This window comes from Heterodontus francisci, chromosome 30 (genome assembly GCF_036365525.1).
Source record: "Heterodontus francisci isolate sHetFra1 chromosome 30, sHetFra1.hap1, whole genome shotgun sequence".
NCBI classification, from domain to species: domain Eukaryota; kingdom Metazoa; phylum Chordata; class Chondrichthyes; order Heterodontiformes; family Heterodontidae; genus Heterodontus; species Heterodontus francisci.
The window spans coordinates 9,421,044-9,441,152 of NC_090400.1; the positions used below are offsets into that span (position 1 = coordinate 9,421,044).

At 43.8% G+C, this 20,109-nt stretch overlaps 1 protein-coding gene across 3 annotated transcripts in view; it reads left to right on the forward strand.

Moving 5' to 3' along the window:
• Positions 1 to 20,109, forward strand: part of LOC137346566 (protein spinster homolog 1-like) — a 236,450-nt gene extending 216,341 nt beyond the window's left edge. For all 3 annotated transcript variants that reach the window (XM_068010075.1, XM_068010076.1, XM_068010078.1), the window contains one exon: positions 15,174 to 20,109. In XM_068010075.1, coding sequence (XP_067866176.1) covers positions 15,174 to 15,247 — 74 coding nt within the window. In that variant the 3' untranslated portion in view covers positions 15,248 to 20,109. The remainder of the gene's footprint in view (positions 1 to 15,173) is intronic.

The window sequence follows — 20,109 nt, forward strand, 5'->3', positions numbered from 1 at the left end:
TGCAACATTGTAAGCCTGTTCTTTTAGTCTAATACTCTCCTTAACTTCCTGAGTGAGCCACGGATGGGTCTTTCTTAATGAGTTTTTGTTTTTGAACAGAATGTACTTTTGTTCAACCCTTTGAATTGGTTCTTTAACTATTTCCCACTGTTCATTTATGGCCATATCTTCCAATCTATTTACCTAATTAACCTTCGCCAGTTCTCCCCTCATACATTCATAATTGGCTTTTTTTAAGTTTAAGATTATTGTTTGTGATTGAAAAGTGTCACTTTCAAACTTAACATGAAATGCAATGGTATTATGACCACTATTTCCCAGTGGATCCTTTACTGCAACATTGCTATTTCACCCTGTTTAATTACACAATACGAGATCTAAGATAGCTTTATCCCTAGTCCCTTCTACAGTGTATTGCTCCAAGAAACTGTCATGAAAACATTTGCAAATTAATTTAGGGGCGGCAGAGTGGTGCAGTGGTTAGCACCGCAGCCTCACAGCTCCAGGGACCCGGGTTCGATTCTGGATACTGCCTGTGCGGAGTTTGCAAGTTCTCCCTGTGACCGCGTGGGATTTCGCTGGGTGCTCCGGTTTCCTCCCACAGCCAAAGACTTGCAGGTTGTTAAGGAAATTGGCCATTGTAATAGTGTAGGTAGATGGTAGGGAATATGGGATTAATGTAGGGTTAGTATATGACTAGTAAATGACTACTGGCAACAACTATGCAGTCATATTCAGCTGGCCTCTGACACCGGAAATATCAGAGGAATGTATGATGGCATTAAGAGGGCTTTTGGGCCAACCATCATGAAGATTGCCCCCCTCAAATCTAAATCAGGGGACACGAACACTGACCAACGCAAGCAAATGGACCGCTGGGTGGAACATTACCTAGAACTGTACTCCAGGGAAAATGTTGTCACTGAGACCGCCCTCAATGCAGCCCAGTCTCTGCTAGTCATGGATGAGCTGGACGTACAGCCAACAAAATTGGAACTCAGTGATGCCATTGATTCTCTAGCCAGCGGAAAAGCCCCTGGGAAGGACGGCATTACCTCTGAAATCATCAAGAGTGCCAAGCCTGCTATACTTTCAGCACTGTACGAAGTGCTTTGCCTGTGCTGGGACGAGGGAGCAGTACCACAGGACATGCGCGATGCCAATATCATCACCCTCTATAAGAACAAGGGTGACCACGGTGACTGCAACAACTATCGTGGAATCTCCCTGCTCAGCATAGTGGGGAAAGTCTTTGCTCGAGTGTGGCTTTTGAGCAGAGGGATCCACCATTGACATGCTGTTCTCCCTTCGACAGCTACAGGAGAAATGCCATGAACAACAGATGCCCCTCTGTGTTGCTTTCATTGATCTCACCAAAGCCTTTGACCTCGTCAGCAGAAGTGGTCTCTTCAGACCACTAGAAAAGATTGGATGCCCACCAAAGCTACTAAGTATCATCACCTCATTCCATGACAACATGAAAGGCACAATTCAGCATAGCGGCGCATCATCAGAACCCTTTCCTATCCTGAGTGACGTGAAACAGGGCTGTGTTCTCGCACCTACACTGTTTGGGATCTTCTTCTCCCTGCTGCTCTCACATGCGTTCAAGTCTTCAGAAGAAGGAATTTTCCTCCACACGAGATCAGGGGGCAGGTTGTTCAACCTTGCCCGTCTAAGAGCGAAAACCAAAGTACAGAAAGTCGTCATCAGGGAACTCCTCTTTGCTGACGATGCTTCATTAACATCTCACACTGAAGAGTGTCTGCAGAGACTCATCGACAGGTTTGCAGCTGCCTGCACCGAATTTGGCCTAACCATCAGCCTCAAGAAAACGAACATCATGGGACAGGACGTCACAAATGCCCCATCCAAAAATATCGGCGACCACACTCTGGAAGTGGTTCGAGTTCACCTACCTAGGCTCAACTATCACCAGTAACCTGTCTCTCGATGCAGAAATCAACAAGCGAGTGGGAAAGGCTTCCACTGCTATGTCCAGACTGGCCAAGAGAGTGTGGGAAAATGGCACACTGACACAGAACACAAAAGTCCAAGTGTATCAAGCCTGTGTCCTCAGTACCTTGCTCTACGGCAGCGAGGCCTGGACAACGTATGTCAGCCAAGAGCGACGTCTCAATTCATTCCATCTGCGCTGCCTTCGGAGGATCCTTGGCATCAGGTGGCAGGACCGTATCTCCAACACTAAAGTCCTCGAGGCGGCCAACATCCCCAGCATATACACACTACTAAGCCAGCGGCGCCTGAGATGCCTTGGCCATGTGAGCCGCGTGGAAGATGGCAGGATCCCCAAGGACACATTGTACAGCGAGCTCATCACTGGTATCAGACCCACCGGCCGACCTTGTCTCCGCTTTAAAGACGTCTGCAAATGTGACATGAAGTCCTGTGACATTGACCACAAGTCGTGGGAGTCAGTTGCCAGCGATCGTCAGAGCTGGCGGGCAACCATAAAGGCAGAGCTAAAGTGTGGCGAGTCGAAGAGACTTAGCAGTTGGCAGGAAAAAAGTCAGAAGCGCAAGGGGAGAGCCAACTGCTTAACAGCCCTGTCAACCAATTCTATCTGCAGCACCTGTGGAAGAGTCTGCCACTCTAGAATTGGCCTTTATAGCCACTCCAGGCACTGCTTCACAAACCACTGACCACCTCCAGGCGTTTACCCATTGTCTCTCGAGACAAGGAGGCCAAAGAAGAAGAAAAAGAAGTATAAATGGGTGGTTGTTGGTCGGCACAGACTCGGTGGGCTGAAGGGCCTGTTTCAGTGCTGTATCTCTAAATAAAAAAATAAATAATAATCTTCTCGACCACTGTTGCCAATTTGATTGTCCCAGTCTATATGCAGATTAAATTCCCCCCAAATTAATACATTACTTTTGTTACAAGCTCCAATAATTTTCCATTTAATGTTCTGTCCAATAATATAACTACAGTTAGGACGCCTGTAAATTATTCCCACCAGTGCTTTCTGACTTCTGTTATTCCTAATTTCCACCCACTGATTCGACTTCACGATATTCTGAGGCCAGATCCCTTCTTATTAATGTCCTTATGTCATCCTTTACTATCAGGGCTTCCCCACCTCCTTTTCCATTCTGTCTGTCTCTCCGAAATATTGTGTACCCTGGAATATTCATTTCCCAACCTTGATTTCCTTGTAACCATGGGCTGGATTTTACCAGCCTCCTGAAGTCAGGGGTCGTGGCGTGGGGGCCTAGAAAATATCTCCGGGAGAGGCCCAGCATGGACCTCGATGCCAGGAAGGGCCCGCCCCATTTTACCAATGGCGGCAAGGCCTCATTGCGGCCATCCCGCCACTCGGCGATGGAAACGGAATTTAAATATTGAAACAAATGTTAATGATAATTACTTAACTTGGCGCAATGGCCGTACCACGCCAATATTCCGACCGCTTGCCAGAAGTCCCGCGCCTTGAGGCGGAACAATGGTGGGGAGGGGGAGGAGCGAAGTGGGGGGTGGGGGGTGGATGGCAAAAACATACGCGATGGGTGGAGGGGATGGTGGGAAGGAGGTTGATGGGTAAAGTGGAGAAAGTTTGGGGGAAAGGTTGGAATTGAAATTTTTATTTTTTTTGGCTGGGAAGGGCTATTGAGATGTTGATTACTCATTAGGGGTTGGAGAGGGGATTTAAACTGATAAAGTTTTAATTTACTATTTTCCCTCCTGTACCTTTAAAAATTGAAATGAATCAGAAGGGCTTGAAGCCCATTAAAACTGGCGCCGGCTTGGTGGCGCCAGACGCCGTTGCCAGGGACGGAGTGCCCGCCCCCTCTACGTCATCGGGGGCAGGCGTTCCACTCCCTCCGTGTAAATGAGCCACCGCACTAAATATCGCAGTGGCTCAGCGATGCAGAATTGGCGCACGTGCAACGCCGTTTTGAAGAGATCGGTGGTGAGCCATGTCTCGGTAATGTCAATTAGATCTAGATCATTTACCTCTATTCATGTGACTAGTTCATCTATCTTATTACAGATGCTTTGGGCATCCAGATAAAGGAAGTTTAATTTCATTTTTTTTTCCTGCAATGACCTTATTTGCCGATGTACAATTTTTGTTAAATTTACTGTCCCTTCCTGTCCTATTCTGTTGGCATTTACCCACATCACTATCCTGCTCCAATGCCCTGACCTCTCTCTTTGGATTTCTAAATTTCCCTTTACCCAATCCCTCCTCCCCACTCTGTTAGTTTAAAGCCTTGTCCACAGCCCGAGTTATGCGATTGGCCAGGACACCGGTCCCAGCCTGGTTCAAGTGAAGCCAATCCCATTGGAATAGCTCTCTCTTCCCTGGGTACTGCTTCCAGTGCCCCAAGAATCGAAACCCCTTCTACCCACACCACTCTTTGAGCCACGCATTTAGTTCTGTAATCTACTTGACCCTGTGCTAATTTGCACGAGGCTCAGGTAACAAGCCGGAGATGATTACCTTTGATGTTCTGCATTTTAGTTTGGACCCTAACTCTTCAAATTCTCTAAGCAGAATATCATTTCTGGTTCTACCCATGTCATTGGTTCCCACATGGACCATGACAACTGGATCCTACCCCTCCCACTCCAGGTTCCTCTCCAGCCACGAGGAGATGTCCTTAACCCTGGCACCAGGCAGGCAACACAGCCATCGGAGCTCCCAGTCGTGGCTGCAGAGAACAGTATCTATCCCCCTGACTACTCTGTCTCCTATCACTACCACATTCCTCTTCACTCCACTCACTGGAATGGCATCTTTCACCATGGTGTCATGGTCAGTCCACTCAACCACCTTGCAGTCCTTCTCTTCATTCACACAGGTAGCAAGGACCTCGTACTGGTTGAACAAGGTAAGGTGCTGAGGCTCTTCCATCACTACATGCTGATTCCCCCTACCGGCCTTACTCGCAGTCACACCCTCTGGTCCCTGACCATTGGCCATCTCTAATGTTCTCCCTACTCTAACGGGTGTGATTGCCACAAACAAAAGTTTCCCGGTAACTCTCCTCCTCCCTGATGCTCCGCAATGTCTGCAACTCAGTCTCCAGCTCAGCAATTCTGAGCTGAAGTCGTGAAAGCTGCAGACACTTACTGCAGACATGATTGTCCGGGATTGCAGTGCATTCTATAAATACCCACATGCTGCAGTTGCAGCACACCACCAGCCCTGCCATCGAAGTACAACCTTATTTTTTTTAATTAGTCAATTAGTTAATAATTCACACAGCTGAAGTAATGGAAAGTTGCACTTACCTACCTTGGAGTCAAAGGAAGAAGACTCATCAGCTGCTGGAGGCTAAAAAAGATGAGAAAAGGAGCCCCTCTTTCCCCCTCTGTACCAAATTCCCATGTGCACCAAATTTCCAACTTCACTCTGGCAATGTCTCACTCAGGCAGATGCCTCCTCTCACGCAGTGAGAGGAAATGCTTAATTTAGTTTAGAAATGATTAATTTTAGATCATTTTTTAAAAAAAGCTCTTCAGGTAAATAAAGATTGCAGACTCCTGACCTAGCAGGACAAGGGCACCGGGCAGATGGGAACACCACCACCTGCAAGCTTCCCTCCAAGTCACACACCATCCTGGCACAATATCGCCGTTCCTTCACTGTTGCTGGTTCTAAATCCTGGAACTCACTCAGTAACAGCACTGTGGGTGTATCTACACCACACGGACTGCAGCGGTTCAAGAAGGAGACTCTCCACCTCCTTCTCGAGGGCAGTTATAGATGGGCTATACATGCAGGCCTTGCCAGCAATTCTCACATCCTGTGAACAAATGAAAAAAACTTTCCAAAAGTGTGGTCCTCAGAATTGGATACAATACTTCAGCTGGGGACAAACTAATGTTTTATATAGATTTAGTATAACTTCCTAGATTTTTTATTTTATGCCAAGAGTCATAGAGTCATTTATGGTACAGAAGGAGCCAATTCAGCCCATTGAGTGCATGCTAGCTCTCCATGGAGCATTCCAATCAGTCCCACTATCCTGCTCAATCCCGGTAACCCTGAAAGTTTATTTCCTTCAAGTGCTCATCCAATTTCTTTTTGAAATCATTGATTGTCTCCACTTCCATCACCCTGTGGGCAGCGAGTTCCAGGTCATTACCACTCACTGTGTAAAAAGGTTCTTGCTCACATTCCCTTTGCATCTCTTGCCCAAAACCTTCGATCTGTGTCTCCTTGTCCTTGTACCGTTAGTTTAATGGGAACAGTGTTTTCTTGTCTAACTTATCTAAGCCTGTCATAATCTTGTACACATCTATTAAATCTCCCTCAATCTCCTTTGCTCCAAGGAGAATAATCCCAGCTTTTCCAACCTAACTTTGTAACTAAAATTCCCCATCCCTGGAACTATTCTGGTAAATCTCCTCTGCACCCTCTCACGGACCCTCACATCCTTCCTAAAGTGTGGTGACCAGACCAGACACAATACCCCAGTTGGGGCCTAACCAGAGCTTTATAAAGGTTCAGCATAACTTCCCCTCATCTGCACTCAATGCCTCTATTTATAAAGTGCAGGATCCTAAATGCCTTATTAATTACTTTGTTAAACTGTTCTGCCCCCTTCAAACTTTGTGCCCAAACACCCCAGGTGTCTCTGTTCTTGAACCCCCTTTAAAATAGCACCATTTTAACATGCATTGTCTCTCCACTTTCTTACTACCAATATCTATCACCTCACACCTTTCTGTGTTGAACTTCATCTGCCATGTATCCGCCCATTCCACCAGCCCACCTATGTCCTCTTGAAGTCTATCTCTGTCCTCTTCACAGTTTACTACACTTCCAGGTTTCATGTCATCAGCAAATTTTGAAATTGTGCCTTGTATCCCTAAGTTCAAATTATTAATGTATATCAAAAACAGCAGTGGCTCTAGTGCTGAACACTGGGGAACACCACTGTATACCTTCCCTCAGTCTGAAAAACAGCCATTCACCACAACTCTCTTTTTTATCTCTTAGCCAATTTCGTATCCATGTTGGCAGGATTCAGGCTCCTGGCTCATTTCCTACCCTCTCTGCCCTTATCCTTGCTTCTGCCCAGGGCAAGTGTGGTACACCCGAGAGTACAGAAAAAATGGCCCTGAATGCTACGTGGGGGAGAGGGCCTCATTTCTACTGAACCAGAGGAATATATTTAAAAAACTCTAATTGGGGGAGTTGGTGAATGCCCGGAGTGCCTCTCCAGCAATGGGGAAATATTTCCCCAATTCTCCAACAACATAATCTGTCGAGCCAGCCAAAGGGAGGGGGGAGAGAAGACATTCTGGGCACACAACAGCACCTTCCTAGTGGCGAGGGCTGTCACAACAGTGGCTGAGACCTAGCAACAGGTTCTCTGCCTTTCTCGGCCCAGAATTTGCTAAAACAATAATGGTGTCTGCGCACCATTGTCAATATTTAAATTTCACAGCAACTTGTGGCAAGGAAGAGTTAGTCTTGTGAAAACGGAATCTTGCTCTTAACCTCCCTGTGAGGTTCATGACATTGCTCTATTTGCACCTTCGTTGGTTCGTTGGTGGCATCTTCTTCCCAGAAGGTTGACTGTCATGGATCTCCACCTCCGTCTGTCCTGTACTGTCCTTACACATTCTGCATAGGTCAACTGCATCCAGTCTATTATATCTGTCATCCATTTTCTTCTCTGCTTCCTTCTATGTTTTCCATTGATCTTTCCTTCCAATAATTGTTTCTGTCTACCTTCTGCTCTAATGATGTGACTGAAGTATTGTATCTTTCTCTCTTTGATGTTATGCACAAACTTCCCTTTTCTGCAGCCATTTCCAGCACCTCCTCATCAGTCTTTCTGTCTGTGTAAGATATGCAGAACATTTTCACACTAATCGCCCATTAAAGTTGCCACAGAAATTTAAGTCTACAACCAATAGCGTATGTGTCTCTTTAAAAAAGTGTTAATGTGGATTAGAAAGGAAGTTAAGGATTGTATAAAATTAAAAGAAAAGGCCTATAAAATTGCCAGAAATAGTAGTAATCCTGAGGATTGGGAGGATTTTAGAATACAGCAAAGGAGGACCAAGAAACTGATAAATAAAGGGAGAATAGAGTATGAATGTAAACTAGCAAAAAATATAAAAATGCAATGTAAAAGTTTCTATAGGTACGTAAAAAGGAAACATTTGGCTAAGACAAACGTGGATCCATTACAGGGAGAGTCAGGAGAATTTATCATGGGGAATAGAGAAATGGCAGAGAAGCTAAATGATTACTTTGTGTCTATCTTCACTGAGGAAGATACAAGAAATCTCCCAGAATTAGAGATCCAAGGGATTAGGGGGAAATGCGGAATTGAAGGAAATTAGTATTAGTAAGAAGGTTGTATTGGAGAAATTAATGGGGCTGACGGTTGATAAGTCCCCAGGACTTGATATTCTACATCCCAGTGTGTTGAAAGAGGTAGCTATGGAGATAGTGGATGCATTGGTGATCATCTTCCAAAATTCTATAGATTCTGGAGCAGTTCCTGCAGATTGGAAGGTCACAAATGTCACCCCATTATTTAAGAAGGGATGAAGAGAGAAAACAGGGAATTACAGACCTGTTATCCATACATCAGTCATTGGGAAAATACTAGAATCTATTCTAAAGGATGTGATAAATGGACACTTGGATAATAATGATCCAACTGGGCATAGTCAACATGGATTTACGAATGGGAAATCATGTTTGATGAACCTGTTGGAGTTTTTTGAGCATGTTACTAACAGAATTGATAAAGGGGAGTCAATGACGTGGTATACTTGGATTTTCAGAAGGCTTTTGATAAAGTTCCCCACAAGAGGTTGGTTAGCAAAATTAAAGCACATGGGATACGAGGTAATAGACTGGCATGGATTAAGGATCGTTTAACAGGCAGAAAGCAGAGAGTAGGAATTAATGGGTCATTCTCGCATTGGCAGGCTGTGACTAGTGGGGTACCGCAGGGATCAGTGCTTGGGCCCCAGCTGTTCACAATATCCAATGGATGTGGGGACCAAATGTAGTATTTCCAAGTTTGCGGATGATACTAAACTAGGTGGTAATGAATGTGTGTTGTGAGGAAGATGCAAAGCAGCTTCAAGGGGATTTGGACAGACTTAATGAGTGGGAAAGAACGTGGCAGATAGAATATAATGTGGAAAAATGTGAGGTTATCCACTTTAATAGGGGGAACAGATGTGCAGAGTATTTCTTCAATGGTAAGAGATTAGAAAGTGTAGATGTACAAAGAGACCTGGGTGTCCTTGCCAATAAGTCACTGAAAGCTAACATGCAGGTGCAGCAAGCAATTAAGAAGGCTAATGGTATGTTAGCCTTTATTGCAAGAGGATTTGAGTACAGGAGTAGTGAAGTCTTGCTTCAATAATAAATAATAATAATAAGTCTTGCTTCAATTGTATAGAACTTTGGTTAGACAGCACCTGGAGTACTGTGTGCAGTTTTGGTCCCCTTACCTTTGGAAGGATATTATTGCCATAGAGGAAGTGCAATGAAGGTTCACCAGACTTGTTCCCGGGATGGCGGGACTGTCCTATGAAGAGAGATTGGGGAAACTGGGCCTGTATTCTCTACAGTTTCAAAGAATGAGAGGTGATCTCATTGAAACCTACAAAATACTTAAAGGGATAGACAGGGTAGATGCAGCTAAGATGTTTCCCCTGGTTGGGGATTCTAGAACCAGGGGACACAATTTCAAAATAACGGGGAAGCCACTTAGGACAGAGATGAGGAGAAATTTCTTCACTCAGAGGGTTGTGAATCTTTGGAATTCTCTACCCCAGAGGGTTGTGGAATCTCAGTTATTGAGTATATTTAAAGCAGAGATTGATAGATTTCTAAATACAAATGACATCTGAGGATGAGGAGACTGTGAGAAAAAGGCAGTGAAGTGGAAGGTCAGCCATGATCATATTGAATGGTGGGGCAGGCTTGATGGGCTGAATGGCCTACTCCTGCTCCTATGTTCCTATCCTGTCTCTCAGAATTGATTCTAATAATTTACCCACCACCGAGGTCAGACTGACCAGTCTATAATTATTTTGTCCATCCCTCGCACCCTTTTTAAACAATGGAACAACTTTCACAGACCTCCAATCCTCCGGCGCCTCACCCGTATCAAGTGAGGATTTGAAGATGATCCTCAACGCATCCGTTATTTCCTCCCTGGCTTCCTTTAACAACCTGGGATGCAATCCATTCGGCCCTGGAGATTTATGCACTTTCAAGGATGTCAGATCCTCTGGTACTTCCTCTCATGCTTATTGTATCTAATATTTCACACTCATCCTCTTTTACTACAATGTCTGCATCATCCTTCTCCTTTGTGAAGACAGAGACAAAAAACTCATTAAGAACCTTGCCCACATCTTCTGCATCCATGCATAAGTTCCCTTGTACATCTCTGATAGGCCCTACCCTTTCCTTAGTTATCCTCTTGCTCTTAATGTACTGATAAAACATCTTTGGATTTTCCTTGATTTTACCTGCCAATAAGTTTTTCATGTCCTCTCTTTACTTTTCTGATTTCCTTTTTTACTTCACCCCTGCACTTCCTATACTCCTGCAGGCTTTCCAAAGTATTAAGTTTTTGTGATCATCGTAAGCTTTCTTTTGCTGCTTTAACTTACCCTGTAAGCTGCTAGATAATCAGGGGGCTCTAGATTTGGCCGTAGGATCCTCTATCTTTGTGGGGACATGTTTACACTGTGGCTGTAGAATCTGGTTTTTGAATGCCTCCCACTGGTTTGCCACTCATTTTCCTTTAAGTAGCTGTATGAAGTCCACTTTTGCCAGATCACCTGTCAGTTTTGTAAAATTTGCCTTCCCCAAATTTAGAACTTTTACTCCTGTTTTTATCTTTGTCCTTTACCATGATTATGCGAAAACTAACTGTATTATGGTCACTATCTCCAAAATGATCACCCACTGCTACTTCATCCACTTGCCCAGCTTCATTACTGAAGACTAAATCTAGAATTGCGCCCCCTCTCTTTGGGCTTGTCATGTGCTGGCTAAAAAAGTTCTCTTGAAAGCAGTTCAAGAATTTTGTGCCCTCATCAAAAGTGAACATCCCCATTTCTGATCTTTGATGGAGGGAAGGTCATTGATGAAGCAGCTGAAGATGAAGTTAATCCAATACATTCTTCTGCTTATGATTCCTCTCTGGGTTTGTCTGTGGTTAATGCATAAGTTCTCTTCCCCCTTCTGTTTGTATTAAAACACCCAACCACTGCCTCTTACATTTTCCGTTCTGAAAAAAATGTCCATATCCAAAATGTAAACATGTTTGTTCTCTCCTCAGATACTGACTGACACATTCTGTATTTCCAACTCTTTCTGTTCTTGCTTCTGCATTTATGGGTTTTAAGTCATGTAAAAATACTATTCCTGGCACCATCGAGAATATTCAGTAGAGTTGTATGGCGAACCCATCTGAACACTGCCTGCCCTCAAATGAGTTTTGTACTTTTGTGATGGAGTTAATGGTTGGCAAGTCAGAAATACCTCCCAGCAATTTTTCTTCCACAAAGTAGAGGAGAAGTGCATCTTAGTAGTAGTGATTACAACATAGTAAGGTTCAAGATTAGAACCGAGAGTGACATAAGTACGACAACGACTAAGGATTTGAAAATGGCAAATTATGAGGAAATGAGAGTAAACTGGGAGAAAATCTTGAAAAACAAAGAGATTGAAAAGCAGTGGGCAGTCTTTAAAAGGGTAACCAATAGAATTCAAGAGAAATGTATTCCACTAAAAGTCAAAAGTAAGCATGCTAGTTATGGGGCACTGTGGATGAATAAGGAACTAAGGAAAATGACATATAAGAAGTTCTTATGATACTGAAGAAGAGAATATGAAAAACCCAGGAGAGCAGTTTAAAAAAATCATGAGGAAGGCAAAGATAAATTACAAAATCAAATTATTCAGGAATGTTGTTGTTATTTGTCCTCGAGGTGAAGATGACCATGTTCATCACCTGGGGTGTTTGCTAGTGTTCTGGTGGGTACATAGGTGACCGCTAAGGCTGATCTGCACCTGGAAGGTTCTGCTGCAAATTGGGCAAGATAACACAAACAACTGAGTTCTGGACAAGCTGCTGGCTCAGGATTTCCTCTCCTTGATCATTCCCTCCGTGACACCCTCGTCCACTCCTCCATTACCCCCACCACCTCGTCCCCTTCCCGCTGCACCTTCCCCTGCAATCGCAGGAAGTGTAATACCTGCCCATTTACCTCGTCTCTCCTCACTATCCAAGGCCCCAAACACTCCTTTCAGGTGATGCAGCAATTTACTTGTACTTCTTTCAATGTAGGATACTGTATTCACTGCTCACAATGTGGTCTCCTCTACATTGGGGAGACCAAACGCAGATTGGGTGACCGCTTTGTGGAACACCTCTGCTCAGTCCGTAAGCATGACCCCGAGCTTCCGGTTGCTTGCCATTTCAACACACCCCCCTGCTCTCATGCTCACACCCCTGTCCTGGGATTGCTGCAGTGTTCCAGCGAACATCAACGCAAGCTCGAGAAACAGCATCTCATTTACCGATTAGGCACACTACAGCCTGCTGGACTGAACACTGAGTTCAATAATTTCAGAGCATGACGAGCCCCCTTTATAATTTTTAGTTATTTTTTCTTTTTTATTTGATTTTAGTTTGTTTCCACTGTGCCTACCCACTTTTTTTCATATTTGTGTTTGGAGCCAGGGCTGTTCGTTTTACAGTCAATTCACACTTTCTCTGTACTAATGCTTTGTCTTTCAGCACACCATTAACATACCGTTTGCCTTTGTTCCATGACCTTCTGGTCAGTTATTCTCTGTGACCTTGTCCTATCAACACCTCTTTTGTTATTTCTTGCCCCACCCCCACTTTACTTGCTTAAAACCTTTTCCATTTCTAATATTTGTCAATTCTGAAGAAGGGTCACTGACCTGAAACATTAACTCTGCTTCTCTCTCCATAGATGCTGCCAGACCTGCTGAGTATTTCCAGCATTTCTTTTTTTTTTAAGAGATACAGCACTGAAACAGGCCCTTTGGCCCACCAAGTCTGTGCCGACCATCACCACCCATTTATACTAATCCTACATTAATCTCATATTCCTACCACATCCCCACACCACCTACCTATACCAGGGGCAATTTATAATGGTCAATTTATCTATCAACCTGAAAGTCTTTGGCTGTGGGAGGAAACCGGAGCACCCAGCGAAAACCCACGCGGTCACAGGGAGAACTTGCAAACTCCGCACAGGCAGTACCCAGAATCGAACCCGGGTCGCTGGAGCTGTGAGGCTGCGGTGCTAACCATGGCGCCATTGTGCCGCCCTACTGTACCCAGTACTCCAGCTGTGGCCAGCTGGAGCATGTGAGCATGCTGCCATGGAACTGTCGAACCATTGTGATGAATTTCTCAGGGCAGACGAATTTCTCCATTACGTTCCAAAGGCCATTATGACTGATTGTGTCCAAGGCCATTGTCAGGTCAACAAACGTGGTGTAGAGGAATATACACAGAAATAACAAAGTATTCTACAACAACAACTTGCATTTATATAACGCCTTTAACATAGTAAAATGTCCCAAGCTGGTTCATGGGGGCGTTATCAAACACGGTTTAACACTGAACCAAAAAAGAGGATATTAGGGCAGGTGACCAAAAATTGGTTAAAGAGGGAGGTTTTAAGGAGCGTCTTAAGGGAGGAGAGCGTTAGAGAGGGTGTTCCAAAGCTTAGGGCCTGGACAGCTGAAAATACAATGGTGGAGCGATTAAAATTGAGGATGCGTCAGAGGCCAGGTACAGAGATGTTGAAGGGTTGTGGGCTGGAGGAGGTTACAGAGATTACAGAGGGGCAAGGCCATGAGGGATTTGAAAACAAGGATGAGAATTTTAAAATTGAGGCCTTGCAGGAGCCAATGCAGGACCTGGTGTGAGTTAGGATACGGGTAGCAGAGTCTTGGATGAGCTGAAGTTTATAGAGGGTGGAAGATGACATATAAATAACAAAGGGAAAATCAAAGTAGGGATAGGGCCACAAATGGATGAACAAGATAAGCTCACAGATTGTTATATGCTTGGTTCTGTGTGCTGCCACTGTATTGAGTCTAGCCAGAGAGGTTCTTAGACTGTAGTATTTCAACATGAATATTTATTTCATAACAACTATATACACTCCACACTGTCCTGTGTGACTCCTTCAACAGCCGTGCTGTATCTGTTCTCTAGTCTCTCCCTCATGATCTCTTACTACACAGATAATGGCAGAGAAATTGTAAATGTATTGTAAAGAAAACAAAATAGACACTTCATTGAGGATGAGCTTAAAAATAATATTAAAACTGTCCAGATAGAAAGGGAGAAAATAATTGATAAACAATCACAACTAAAAGAGGGTAAAACCCCTGTTGGTCTGCTCCCACACATACTCGAGGAAACTAGGGAGGAAATGGCTGAGGCATAGTTTATATAGACAAAAGTTCCATAGAAGAGAGGGTAGTGGCAGAGGACTGGACGTCATCTAAATGTTGTTCCCATAAAAAAAGAACAAAACCAGAAGACTACACACTAGTCAGCTTAACATCAGTGATAGGAAAGATACTAGAATCTATACCAAAAGAAGTAATAGAAGAGAATCTAATAGTCAGCATGGTTTCCAAAACGCTAAGCCGTACTCAACTAACCTGACAGAATTCTTTGAAGAGGTAATGCAAAGAGTGGACAAGGGTAATGTTATTGATGTCATATACTTGGATTTTCAAAAGGCGTGCCATTGGAGAATTCCCATTGGGAAACCCACTGGTGCTGGAAAAGGTGCAGGGGGCACAAATTAATTTGCACAGAGACTCAGTGCCAGCAGAGAAAAAAAAGTGCAGAAAAGCAGCCCAGAAATGGCTTTGTAATTGAATCAATTTGCAAACTTTTTTTAAAACACATCTTGCAACTCTCCCGGTCCATTATTTGTGATGAACATCAGGAAATGGCGTGCAGGATAGTCACGCCTCATTTTAATTTTCTAATGAAGCTCCCACCTTTTTTAGCCAGACTTTTCCTGTTCCTCAGGAATATGGGTAAAGTGCAAAGTGAGTACCCTGGAACAGTCAGGCTAGTTTGTTTTATGTGGTTGCTGTTACATCACTGTGATTGTTGTCACCTGTTTTGCAGATTCAGAAAACCAAATCTCCGTGCCGAGAGGCCAAGACTCTGTTGCCGTGCCCGTGGGTGATGTCTCGAGTTGAATAAAACCACTCGGCTGCTGGTCCAAAGAAGACAATTTTTTGAATGGCTGGAATATCAAACAATAAGTTTTTAATTAAATAAAGACACTGCCAGCGGCTGTTTTCTACACAAAAGAAAACAACACTTTCCTCAGGGGCTTTTTGAAAGTGTCTTTCACATCTCCATTCCTCACTCTTCACCTTCCTTGTACAAATCACAAAGTCAAACTAGTGTTTAGCCAATTGCCTTGGCTTCTGAATGTTGTTTCCAATGGCAACAAGATCTTTTGCTGCATCTTGAAAAAAAGAACACTTTGAACAGAGCACAGTGCTAAATGTTCAGCCATGGATATCACTAATGGACTGTTTACTGCCTCCTTGCTCAGAAAGGCCCCTTTTTAAAGCATTACCTTGAACGAACATTAGGAAAGAAAGCACTTGTATTTATATGGAGTCTTTCATGATCACAGGGCGTCTCAAAACACTTTACAACCAATGAATATTTTTGCAGTTTAGTCACTGTTGTCATATAGGAAATGCGGCAGCCAATTTGCCCATAGGAAGATCCCACAAGTCGCAATGTGATAATGACCAGAAATCTGTTTTAGTGATGTTGATTGAGGGATAATATTGACTTGGACACTGGGGATAACCCCCCTGCTCTTCTTCGAAATAGTGCCATAGGGTCTTTTCTGTTCACCTGAGGCAGCAGACTCAGTTCAGCATCCCATCCCAGAACAGGCTAAAGTAGTTTAACTTTGAAGCTTAGACTTCCAGCATTGGCTGGATCCCCGCCAGAACAAATACCTCGAAGCTGAAATCTCCCACTTCGCCCTGGCCCCATCCTCCCACAGGAGAGTCCACAGGCATCATCTACATTCCAATACCTCCCCCAAGTGCCTATTCCCCATGGACGGCCCTAGACAGTCACTAGTAGCAAAGTATTCCATGTCTTGGTCTTCATTGTAGAACCAGCTCGCGCCATTGCCTGATGTCCAAACATTTACAATTTCTAATCGGGTTCACTGGATCATAAACTTTGCCTCTCTGTCCTTAACATTTCACAATTTGACCAAGCTTTTGGCCACCTGCCTCAATCAGTCCTGTGAAGCCTCGGCATGTTTAAAACATTAAAAATGCTATATCAAGGCAAGTTACTGGTGTTGATGAAATAAGGGAAAAGACCCAAAAATAATGGTCGTACGTACACAGGATTAACACAGAATTCACCCAGCACAGCCACATCTAAATGAACCAAAGATAAGCAAGGAGACCTCCTTTACCTATGGTATGTAATCTTTAACAAAAGCTTGAAGTAGCTGCTTGGAGTATATGTTTAATAAAATATCATTAATGTTGGTGCATATTTTATATTAAAAATCTCCATTTCATAGGGATGGGAGTCAGCCATTCAGGCTCTCAAGCCTGTTCCACCATTCTGTTAGATCATCGTTGATCTGTACCTCACCTTCTTTTAGCCGCCTTTTCTCCATAATCCCGTGATAACCTTACCTAACAAAATCTATCTCAGTCTTGAACATTTTAATTAATCCCCAGCAACCACAGCATTTTGGAAAGGGAATCCAGATTTCCTCTACCCTTTGTGTGAAAAAGTGCTTTCTTGTTTCCAACATCAAAAAAATCCTGTGCTCCTTCAACTGTAATTGAACAGTGATGGGAAATCTTTGTTTGTTCTGCACCAGAGAGACTGGATGACTCAACCCAGCTCTGAATTTAAGATCGTATCCTCTTATTCTGGACTCTCCCACCAGATCAAATATTTTCTCTGTATCTACTCTATCAAATCCTTTAATCATCTTAAATATCACAATTAGATCACCCTTAATCTTCTAAACTCAAGGAAAGACAAGCCAAGTTTATGCAAACTGCGCTGCACTCTTTCCAAGGCCATTATATCTTTCCTGAGGTTTGGTGTCCAAACCTGAACACAGTAGACCATAGAATTTTCCAGAATTTTCCCGCAGGCATCGGGAACCCGACCTGGGGACCATTTCCGGGTCCTGACCCCACTGGTATCTGACATTCACACCCCGGTGCAATCTTACAGGATGCGGACCATTGAGAGGCTTCCTCCATGTTCATCATCCAATTAAGGACAGCAGGATGGAACATTGATCCTGGAGGCCCAATCAGAGGGCTCACAGCACTGGATGTCCAGTAGCCACACCGGGAGAGGTGGGCACTGCTGAGGCAGAAAGGGGAGCATGAGTGCACCTCAAAATGGAGGCATCCTCAGATACCTGCAGAGAAATTAAGAATAAAGAATTCCCACAGCTGTTAGGGCCATCAGTGTGGAGTGGGAACCCCTCCACAGGATTGATTGTGGCCAAGGCTGTGGCCTTTTCCTCCTTGTGGCTCCTTCATTAGGGAACTGGGAGGAGTCTCTGATGGCTCCCAGCCACTGGAAGGCTGCCTCCAAGTAGCTGTCAGGCTCTGGACTCTGCGACGGGCAGATCCGACGCCAGGAAAATGCCGGTAGGTTCGAAAAATCCCCTAAGCAGGGCCTTAATAGGCCTAATTGGCTGCCCGCCCCCCTGGAGCAGTTTGCCAATTCCCATGACAGCCTGTCCCTGGGAAATTCTTCCAGAGATGGGACAGCGTTGGGGAGCCATCCTGACATGCAACTATCTGAATTCCACCCCCCCCACCCACAAAGCCACCTCCGTGGGGCCAGGAAGATTTCGCCCACATAATGATAGAATGATACAGCACAAAAGAAGGCCGTTCAGCCCATCCTGCCTGTGCTGGCTCTTTGAAAGAGCTATTCAATTAGTCCTATTCCCCTGCCCTTTTCCCATAGCTTTGCAGTTTTTTCCCCCTTCAAGTGTTTACCAATTTCCTTTTGAAAGTTATTATTGAATTTAAACCCTTTCAAGCAGTGCATTCCAGATCATAACTAACCACATGAAAAAATATTCCCCTCTTCTTGGCTCCGGTTCTTTTGCTAGTTACCTTAAATTACCTCATACTCTAGATGGAGTCTGACCAAGGCTCTGTACAACTGAAGCATCACTTCCTCACTTTTGTATTCCAGCCTTTGAGATAAAGGCCGACATTCCATTAGAACCATAGAAAACTAGGAGCAGGAATAAGTCATTCGGCCTTCGAGCCATTCATAACGATCATGGCAGATCATCCAAACTCAGTACCGTTCCCGCTTTCTCCCCATATCCCTTGATCCCATTAGCCCTAATAACAATCTCTAACTCTTTCTTGAATATATTTAATGATTTGGCCTCAACTGCTTTGCGTGGTAGAGAATTCCACAGGTTCACCACTCTCTGGGTGAAGAAATCTCTCCTCTTAGCCCTTATCCTTAGACTGTGACCCCTGGTCCTGGATTCCCCCACCATCGGGAACATCCTTCCTGCATCTAACCTGTCCAGTCCTGTTAGAATTTTGCAGGTTTCTATAAGATCCCCTCTCATTCTGCTAAACTCTAGCGAATCCAAGCCTAATCAACCCAATCTCTCTTCATACATCAGTCCTGCCATCCTAGGAATCAGTCTGGTGAACCTTAGCTGCACTCCGTCCATAGGCTTTTTGATTACTTTTTGTACCTTCGCTTAAGTTTTTCGTGTTTTGAGTATATGGTCACCTTAATCTCTTTGATCTTGCACAACTCCTACTCTCACAATTAAGAAAATATTTTGATTTGTCTTGCTTAGATCAAAAGTGGATAATCTCACACTTCCCCATGTTAAACTCCATCTGCCATAGCTTTGTCCATCCACATATTTTTCTATGTCCTTTTGTAACTTCCAGCTTCCATCCCCTCAACTTATTGTCCCCTCTAAGAGCTACCTGTCAAATTGGATATGCAATTCTCTATTGCTTTGTCAAGTTATACATGGTGAAAAGCTGAGGCCCCAGTAAAGATCACTAGGGAATATCACCAGTCACATCCTATCAGTTAGAATACATTCCCATTATCCCTATTCTTTATCTCCTACCTCCCAACCAATCACCAACCATGCTACAAGGTTACCTTCAATTCTGTGTGCTTATATTTTTGACAATAATCTCTTATGCAAAGCCTTATCAAATGCCTTCTAGAAGTCCATGTAGACAACATTCTTAGGTACTTCCCTAATGACCTCTTCAAAAAATTCAACTAGATAAGTCAGACATGACCTTTCCCTTACAAGACCAGGCTGACTCTCTCTACTCAGCTCATAATTGCTCAGTTGCTCTGTCTTGATAGATTTCAATAACTTCCCAATAAATTCAACAAAACAATTCTGCTTTTGGTTTATTTTAATTAATATGTTTTTCATTAAAGTTGGATTTAAAATTCAAGTAAATATCAGATATATCAGTAACCCTTTGATTTATTTGTGGGGACTACAACACAAAGTAGTTCTGAAAGGGGTAATGTGTTCACCCCAATTGCCATAAAATTCTGCATTTCACACCAGGTATTATCAATAGGCCAGTCAGTTGCTCTTTTCTGTATCCTCTCAGCTGCAATTATCGTCTTTGTAGTGTGGTGACCAGAACTGTACAGCGCATTCGAAGTGCGATCTCAACAATGATTTATAAAATGGCAGGGTTATCTCACTATTCCGGCTCAATATTAACCTTTCAATACATCCCAACATCTGATTTGCTTTACTGCCACTGAGCAGTGTTACAATAGCTTCAATTTACTGTCAATCCAGACCCACCCATCACTTTCATTTTCCATGCACATTATTTCCTCCATTAAATATTAATCCCTTCCTGAATCTTTTATGAAGTACTTTGCATTTCGCTACATTGCATTTCATCTGCAACATGTCTGCCCCATTCCCAAAGTACCAATGGCAGCTTCTGACTGCCTGGTCTTTTGACAGGATCAGATCAAAATCTATTGTATGAAT